General features: G+C 36.0%; 1 protein-coding gene across 1 annotated transcript in view; it reads left to right on the top strand.

The window, feature by feature from the left end:
- The window catches only part of LOC107687973 (malectin-like), a 10,142-nt gene extending 2,595 nt beyond the window's left edge, over positions 1 to 7,547 (top strand). Inside the window, exons 2-6 of the mRNA XM_016485490.1 lie at positions 446 to 650; positions 2,295 to 2,473; positions 2,660 to 2,836; positions 4,277 to 4,334; positions 4,450 to 7,547. Of these exons, the coding sequence (XP_016340976.1) occupies positions 449 to 650; positions 2,295 to 2,473; positions 2,660 to 2,836; positions 4,277 to 4,334; positions 4,450 to 4,691 (858 nt within the window). The 5' untranslated portion in view covers positions 446 to 448 and the 3' untranslated portion in view covers positions 4,692 to 7,547. The remainder of the gene's footprint in view (positions 1 to 445; positions 651 to 2,294; positions 2,474 to 2,659; positions 2,837 to 4,276; positions 4,335 to 4,449) is intronic.
- The last annotated feature ends 1,971 nt before the right edge of the window (positions 7,548 to 9,518 follow it).

Genomic DNA, 9,518 nt, shown 5'->3' with positions numbered 1-9,518 from the left:
AATAAAAGGTGAACATTTATTTATTTGCGCCATTTTTTTCCTAAAATATTATATAGTTTTATAGGAGTAGGTTTCATAGAGTTGGCAAATTAATTTTTCATAAGCTTGTAGGTACAGACATCTGTTTTGGCCGTTCTTGGCCGTTTTTATGAGGCTTTTTTAATAGTGTTCATATCGATATCGGAATTATATCGTATCGACCGAAATTAAGAAACATATCGTGATATAAATTTTGGCCATATCGTCCAGCCCTACTCGGGGGTGAGTAAAACGCAGCCTAATTTTCATTCTGAGGTGAACTAACCCTTTAAGCGCAGGGTGTAAAGCGCTCCTGAGTGTCAAACTCATCGCATCGGCTTTTCGAATTACTTCCTTACATACCACTTTTCCCCCTTCCCCCTTCTCTTTTTTTTTTTACTCTTTCACTTTTCATCTCGGACTGTAGGCTATGAGGAGGGTGACATTGGGCTGTGCTGCCCGGCTCGTGTTCGCAGCTTTGTGGCTGTTGGTGGAAGAGTGTCGGGCTGAGACCGGGGCCCCGAGTCTGGCCGAGCGAGTCATCTGGGCTGTAAACGCCGGTGGGGACGCACACACAGACGTACACGGCATTCATTATAAAAAAGATCCACTCGAAGGAAAATTGGGGAAAGGTGAGTACTTGAGGATGTGACAGGTTGCAGAAGAGTGGGTTATTTTTCCTTCCTAGCACCAGAAGGGGTGGCAGTTGTTTGTGGTGGTGGTGGTGGTGGTGGTGAATTAATGAACAATTGTCCATGTCCTGTGTAAAGAATAAGATGGAATAAAATTTTCAGCAGCAGCATTGGCTTGTTTTTGTTTAAAAGGACCTTTGTATTGATTTAAATTTTTTCTCAAATCAGTACAGTACAAACTTAAATGGTATTGCTGTGTATGTACCATTTTAAAAGTGGTAATTCAACCAAAAATGAAAATTAAATGAATACGTGTGCCTATTTGTATTAAATGTGCACTTGCAGTGTACTTCATATCTTAAAAGTATATTTTAAAAACTGTACTTATAGATAATGTAATATTAATAAAATTAAAGGCCACTTAAGTGTGCTCAAAGAGATTGTTTTACTTAAAAAAAAAAAAAAAAACATTTTAAAGTATATTTTTACCATGTTATTTGTATTACTTTTAAAGTAAAAAATGCATCGTCAAACATTTGTAATTACAAATATATTTAAATGTACGTGCACACACTAATGACTCTGATACATATAAGTTTCAGTAGAAATGACATTATATTTTAGTTACCATATATGCTTGTCAGTACATTCACTTTAATCGTATTTCAAAGACATTAGAGGTAATCATGAAATTGCATAAAAAGTTGTACTTAAGTTCTACTTAACTAGCCCAGAGTTCTAGCGCTCTATAGTTCAACTAATTGCATTTGATATAAATTGAAACTATAATAGATTTATTTAATTGTAAATAACATGCAATTAAGTGTCCAAAAACATTACATTTCGTTCACACTTAAGTATATTCTTTTAAAGTGTATTATTTATGCAATGAGTACTCTTTAAAAGTATGCTAAAGTGTGCTTCTTTTTTTAAACCCATATGGTTTTCTTTCTTATACGGAACACAAAAGCAGATGTTAAGCTTAAGCATAACACATTCACTTTCATTAGATGGAAAAAGGTAAAAGTGAATGTTGACTGAGGCCTCTTTTGTGTTCCTCTGATAAAAAGAAAGTCATTTTGATTTAGAAATTTGAGGGTGAGTAAGTGATGACAGAATTGTCATTTAAGCGAACTTATCCCTTTAAGAATTAAGAAATATCAATGGTATTTTGTTGGAACTCTAGTTGTTTTATTACAGTCTGATTTTAAATTGTATTAAGAATGTTAATCATGCTATATTTTGAAGAAAAGGACTGGTTGTCAGCTCATCTGACTCATTAGCTGTTTGTTATTAGAGCTGTCGATCATATCAGGAAGTCTGTGTCACTTGAAATGTGATGACTGTCACTTCCTGAGTCAGATGAGAAATGCAGCATGCACATGTCAGGGCCTGTATAGTGCTTTCTAAAGCTCTGTAAAGACATCAAGCACCATGTGTTTTGTCAGATTTCACATTGTTGCATCAGTGTCACCAGAAAACGACCAGTATTATAAGTGTGGTACTTAATTTTCCACTCAGCTCTACGTTGGCTATAAATAGATCAATCTTGCTCTGGTTTGAACTTTCTTTTGCATGTTATGAAACATAAAATGCCATGTACGCTTACTATATACACTTAAACTCACCTTTTGCCCCCCCCAGCATCAGACTACGGTGTCCGTCTGCCGATCCTGCGCTCCAGCCCGGAGGATCAGATTCTTTACCAGACAGAGCGATACAACGAGGATACATTCGGTTATGAAATACCCATAAGAGAAGAAGGAGACTACATACTGGTCTTGAAATATGCTGAGGTTTACTTTGCCCAGTCTCAACAAAAGGTGTGAATTTTGCTCATAGCTGCAGTGCACACGCTCACTCTTAGTAGCCGATATTTGAACATGGCAGTGTTTAATAATTTATGATACTCCAAGGTCTCTATTTTATAGTTTCTCTCATGACATCATCTCTTTCTGTCTTCTGCTTTCTTTTCTTGTCTTTTGAAACCCTTCGTTCGCTCTTCTCAGGTTTTTGATGTGCGTTTAAATGGCCACGTTGTGGTGAAGGATCTGGATATCTTTGATCGTGTGGGTCACAGCACGGCTCATGATGAAATAGTGCCATTCTCAATAAAAAGAGGAAAACTAAGTGTGCATGGGGAAGTTTCCACTTTTAATGGGAAACTCGCAGTAGAGTTTGTTAAGGTAAGTGTTACACTAGTTTCCGATTGCCCTATACCTAAACAGTGCTCAAGAATCAGCATTTTCAGCATATTTTACACTACCATTCAAAAGTTTATAGTGTGTAAGATTTGAAAGTTTAAGTATTTAATGCTTACCAAGGCTGCATTTATTTATTTGACCAAAAATACAGCAAGAACAGTAGTATTGTGATGAATTATTTAAATTTAATGTAACTGTTTTATATTTTAATGTATTAGAAAATTTAATTTATTACTGTGATGCAAAGCTGAAATTTCATAATCATTACTCCATTCCTTAGTGTCACACGATCCTTCAGAAATGTTAATATGCTCCAGAAACTTTCTCCAGAAATGTATTAATATCAATGTTGAAATCAGTGATGCTGCTTAAAATGTTTGTGGAAACCTTGATACATTTTTTTTCAGGATTCTTTTATGAATAAAAGTTTAAAAGAGGAGAATTTATTTGAAAAAACAGTCTTTTGTCACATTGAAAATGTGTTCACTGTCACTTTTGATCAGTTTAATGCATCCTTGCTGAATAAAAATATTAATTTCAAATAGTTTTGAATGGAAATGTAGATTTACCAGCCCTTCAAGATATTTTTCTGATGAACAGAATGCAGTTTTTCCACTTCAGCATAGTAAAATCCCTTAAAGCGGACATACCTTAATACAGTAATAGCTATACAGTCGTCTTTTATTGAATAAACCAGACATTAACCAATCTAATAAGCCATATGTATTTTCTTTTTTGCTAAAGGAACATTAATCGAAAATTGGGATGTAGTTACAGACACTGAAGCTTAGTGTTTCCAAGAAGATGAATTCTGTCAAATCTAATTGTGGTCCCTTGGAGTGTTTTTTTGTTCCAGTAGTGTAATTTAATAGATTATTTCAGAGCTGCTCCTTTTTCTTATGTAAACAGCAAACGTGTTTGGCTTGTGGGGTTTCTGTCAGCGATTAGTCTCAGAGGAACCGTGCACATTGAGCATGACTGCAATCCAGAGGGAAGATGACATTAATGGATATGAGGATGCAACACACATTAGCTTGTCTGTCAGTCATAAAACATCTCATTCTTAAAATGAATCATTCTGATGCTTTTGCACCTGCATTGCCTTGACAAATTGTGCCAGAACTGTTTAGCAAGTTCTTATTAGATTAGGCAGCATACGTAGTTTGACCACTAACTCTGCAGTGTTGCATAAAACAAAATGTTTTATTAGGTTTTTGAGGTTCGAAGCCGAAACCAATGGTGCAGAGAGCCACAGGACTGACCCTGTGCACACCTCGGCCTTTTATTCACTGTTAGAAACCCTGCAGGCCAACCGCCGCACAGAATACACTAGAATCAATTTGAATATTTTCCCCATGTGTTTGCATGCATTCATCCACTGTAAGCAGCAAACTATAATCTATCTATCTCTTGTGTCCACAGGGTTACTATGACAACCCCAAGATATGTGCACTATATGTGATGAAGGGCAAGCTAGAGGGTAAGAGGGACCCCTGGGATTGAGTGGGTTGCATCCTCGATCAAGTCCAGTCCTGCTTTTTTTATTATTATTTTTTTGCACTTTCTCCAAGTAACAGCCTTTGGTGTGTTTGTAGATGTGCCTAAACTGCAGCCACATCCTGGACTGGAAAAGAGAGAGGAAGAGGAGGAGGAAGAGGACGACGGGGAGGGGGGAGAAAGCGAAAAAAAGAGCACCTCCACCTCTCCCAAAAATCCGGTTCGGTCCGGGCCACGCACCCCCAACCCGTACGCCACTGATAACAGCAGCCTGATGTTCCCTATTCTAGTGGCGTTCGGGGTCTTCATCCCAACTCTCTTCTGCCTCTGCCGCCTGTGAGGGGAACAAGTGAACGAGAGGGAGAGAGATGAGAAGCGACAGACATCAGGCTGTGAAGGGGTGGGGGGAGGGGCGCAACGAGGGATGCACAACCGTGGGGACAGGCAGAATATAGACTGACATTACAACAGATAGAGAGAGAGCAAAACGCGGACGAGAGACATGCAGAAACAAGGAGGTTTCAGATATTGCTGGGTGACTCTGAAAATACAAGGATTTCGAGCGCGAGTTCATTTTATGTGTGTGTTTGTGCTTGTGTTCGTACACGTTTAATACTAATTTTAGTTTGAGGAGATCCTGAGAGGTACTGATTAAATGCACTTGCACACACATGCAGCAGGACTAACCACTTTACAAACCTGGTTTGTCTGGTCTAGCAGGAGATGGAGCTGGAGACACTCCTAGATCACGTGTCCCAACTCATGGAAAGTTATTGGCTAGGAGTGTTTTCTGATCAGCGGTGGCGCTGATCTGCTGTTTTTTGGCCTCTAGTGGGAGGCAGAAATGGTACATGAATTTTCAGAACCTGAATTTGACTCTTTGATCATTTGGTTAATGCATCTAAATCTCAGTGGCAGATCATGAAGTGATTTGAGACCTTGGTTTCTATTTACCTCACGTTTTATTTCCCTCACACTCATTCATTTCCTGCAGCTTCATTTCTTTCTTTGATTTAAAAAGCATAAATATTCAAAATTGTCTGGTGACTTGCTTTCTCATTCTTCAGTTGCATATTTTCAGACCACAGCACCATGTCTCTGAATCTCGAACTGCACAAGGGAGATATAATTATTTTTCCCATTTACAGGGACTTTTTGGTCTCTGAATAACCGCATGTGTTCGGTATTTAATAAAACATTTTTATTTTTGAAAGAGTGCATATTTGCTTCCCTTTAGGTGGGAACGTGAGTTCATAACAAAGAGGGTCTTTAATACACTGGCTTTTGAGTCCCAGAAACTAGATTGTATTGGACTAAAGTGTTAAATCCCCTTAATTTCTCTCTCATTGGTACATGATGTGTCTGGAATAGAATCTTATAAATATGGTGTCTTAATTACATCGCAAAAGGCACCTAATACACGGTGTAGAGAAGGATAGTTGCTCAGTCGGGATGCTCTTTGTCATTTTTGCTCTTGGTTTAACCATACAGGCTGTTTTTAACAATACCACCAAATATTCTTAGATTTGCGTTACACACAATACGCAAATTGAAAGCTGTAGCCTGGTTGGGAAACGGTTTGACAGATACATGCCTGCCATACACCATGAAGTATGGATGCAGAAGCATGAATTTTGTACTCAAGGTGGCAAATTTCAGTGCTGTCGTTTAGCTTTTGTTGTAGCATAAGTCGAGTGAACATTTGCATTCCACCTCATCCATTTTTTTCTTGGCATGTTCTGTAACTGGTATACTTTTGTCTTGGTATTGTTCCTCTGCATCTCATTTCCTCTTTATTTGTTTTTGACTTGCTTCTCTGTTTCGTTCAAGCAAGCCTGCCTTAATATGATTTAGTGTGCTATCAAGAGACCACCTCTCACACTGCTGAAACATCAGAGCACAATCGAGTATTCATGCCACTGTGCTGTCTGACGTGTGAGACGTCAGTTTGACCCCGTCCCTTGCGTGAACTTAGAAACTTATCTTGGCCTTCACCTTCTCAAAAGGAGTTGGAGAGGGCAGGTTTTGCCTTGATTTGTTTTTTTGTTTTGTTTTTTAAAGTAGAAAACAATCATAAAAACATTGAGGCACTTTTTTCATTTATCAGAGTTGCAGAAAGTTGATTGCTTATTGTCGCCAAAGTCGTTTTCTTTTACACGGTGCATGTGTATATAAGGTACTTGGTTTGTTGTGCCATACGGTTATTTTTCTCTTTAGAATATTGTTCATTTTTGTTTGTGTAATTGTTATTGCTATTGGGGTGGCTGGGTTTTTAAATATCTTGCCTAATGGAGGTTGTGGATGTGGTCTAGATAATGACAGTGATTTGATTTGCAGCCACATAGACACACTGACCGATTGTCAGAAAGAGCTCGGATCGTATTAAGTTTAGTTAATTTACAGTTGGGGTTTTTTATGTTGTGTAATTTAAGCAAAAGGAAATGGGTTGAATATTAAAAATATTGAAAGACTTTATTTTCCAGAAGTAGTTGTTTTTTATTTCCTCAGGATCTTTTGAATTAAATTTTTTTTTTTTATGATAAGTCTTTTATTAGTGTGAATTATTGCACTGCCTGGTGTTGTTTTAAAAGCATTTTTTGTTTGTTTGTTGGTGTGATTGTTTTTTTTTCCTCTTTTTGTTATGCATTGTGTACTTTTGATTCCTTGTTGCCTTAAATTTGAATACATCCTCATGTGCTTTATCATTTTGTGCTCATTGAATCTTTATTTCCACCGTTTAGGTTGATTTATTGCATGATTGAGTTTAATTGTTTTGTCATCTGAAAAACAGTTTAGTTTGTCCTCTACAAATGCACAACTTCTTGGACAATAGCCAAAGACCACATGGAGGCCTTTCGTTGTGTCCTCCTTCATAAAGAGCTCATGTGTATTGCTCCATGCCACATAAACTGCTGCATTTACGACGGATGTAGTTTCTCTGTTAATGTTAGTCGTGTTCAGCTACCTGTCCCCTCTTGAACCTCCTCCCTCAGAACTGTAGAGAACTTGGGAACTGGTGAAATAGTATTGGAACGGTTAGCACCCACACGGTCTTGAGAGAAGGCTTCTGAAGTGGGAACTGCAAATTGATGCAGTTTCTTTTTAATAAATGTGCTATTTTATCTAACTGGCCTTGAGGGTATTTTTAATGAGCTCTTTTTCGTTGTTTCATTTATAAGATTCTGTTAACAATCATAGTTCAGGTCAAGATTATAGAATTGATTTATAGTTATTATTAACTAAATAAATAATACATAAATTAACGTGTATGCCTGATAAGTCACTATATCATTAAAGTAAAATGTGTGTGTGTATGTGTATTAATATATAATGTGTATCATTAATATATGTCAAATATTAAATAAAATATTTAATTTATACATATTATATTGTTAAAATTAAATTGATTATATGTATGTATGTTTTTTATTATTATTTTATTTGAATAATATAGTGATATAGTGCTGGTGAAGGGCGTTTAAAATGAGTGTTTTTTTTACTCGTATACATACTCTTATGCATATACATGTACGGTACCTATACATATATGTACAATACATACATACATACATATATACACATATATACATACACACATATATACATATATACATACATATATGTATGTATATGTATATATGTGTGTATGTATGTGTGTGTGTATGTATGTGTATATGTATGTATGTACACATACACACACAAACAATTTATCAGCAATGTAGAAAAGATAGTCAAAATTATTGAAAAAATACATAATTGGTTTTGTTTGTTGGTATTTATTAAGACAACCAAAAAAAAATTAAAATAAGATGGCATTCGAAATACAACCAAATTACTCAACATTATGACACAAAATGAAAAGATTCTAAATAAATAAAATTACATTACAATATTGTAAAAATAACTACACTGGGTATAAATAATAATATTAATACAGAATAAATAATGACCTTCTAAACATAAATCCGTTTAACTAATTAAGAAAATAAACTGACATAAGCTAATGGGGAGACTTTTGTAAACAGCAGAGCGGTTGAGAAACAGAGTTACTACACTCCCGTAGGCTTCCATAGGAACTGAGGAATGCGGAAGTAACGCGTGTCATGGAGCAGCCAATATTTCCAAACAACCAATAGTTCCAGTATTTTTTTTTTATTGCAGTTTTTAGTATTGAAGCCCATTCATTTCAGTGCTTCTCAAGCACACTGACCAGAAAGTTGAGGAAATTACAGCAGTTTTTGTCATTTTAACGCGTTTACATCTCGTAAATCTGGCCAGTAGTTGTATTTTATGAAACGCCTTATAGTTAATGTTTAGTTTTAGATAATAGGCAGTTATGCTATATTTGCAGCTAGATAACGTCAGAAACACCTTAATAGCGATCATAACCAGATGCTAGTTGTCATATTTTTACGTTTTTAGTCTTTCTGCAATCTTTCTCTCCCTGTAGGAAGTTGAGTTTCAGCGAAGACTGCCCATTAAAGGAATACAAGAAAGAGTTTCCCTGAATGCCGTTGGTTGCCTAGTGTTTTTTTAAACGTTATTTGAACAAATTTATTGGGTTAAATTCCGTATTTGCTGGCCTTTTTTTAATTCACTTATATTATCTTCTTACATAAATGTCATAAAATAATACTGGGATGTGAGTAAAAATTCAACATTTTAAAAAAAGCAAAACTTATAAACATTGAGTGTTTGATAATGTCTAAATATACAATGCAAAACATAAAATAAATAAAGAAAGCTATTATGACCGGTAAAACTCTTTACAGCAACTAGGGTAGTAGTGATGCGCGGATGGCGGTTATATCCGCGGGCGCTGCGGATAATCCGCGGATCGGGTGGGTCGGGTAATAAAAAAATGCATTCTGATTATGGATAAAATAAATCATTAATGATGCAAGTATTAACTACATTTTCTAAACTATGAACGTGTTTTAAATAGGCCACAGAAATTGAATAAACTGTAAATTAACATTAAAAGTTATTCAACAAAACATTATTTAGTCAAGAGCAGTAAGTTTTGTTGTTTGATTAACATTAATAAAAGACGGCACAGCTAGGCTGCTGTCACAAGATCTATTTCACGGATCCAATACTGATACTCATGCGTTTTATTTTGCAACTGTTTACAATAACTTAAGACAAACCCAACAGTACTTTCTCA

This window comes from Sinocyclocheilus anshuiensis, unplaced genomic scaffold (assembly GCF_001515605.1).
Source record: "Sinocyclocheilus anshuiensis isolate Anshui unplaced genomic scaffold, SAMN03320099.WGS_v1.1 scaffold213, whole genome shotgun sequence".
NCBI classification, from domain to species: Eukaryota; Metazoa; Chordata; class Actinopteri; order Cypriniformes; family Cyprinidae; genus Sinocyclocheilus; species Sinocyclocheilus anshuiensis.
Note: the sequence above shows the minus strand (reverse complement) of the source record. Positions and strands in the feature narration are given on the sequence as shown.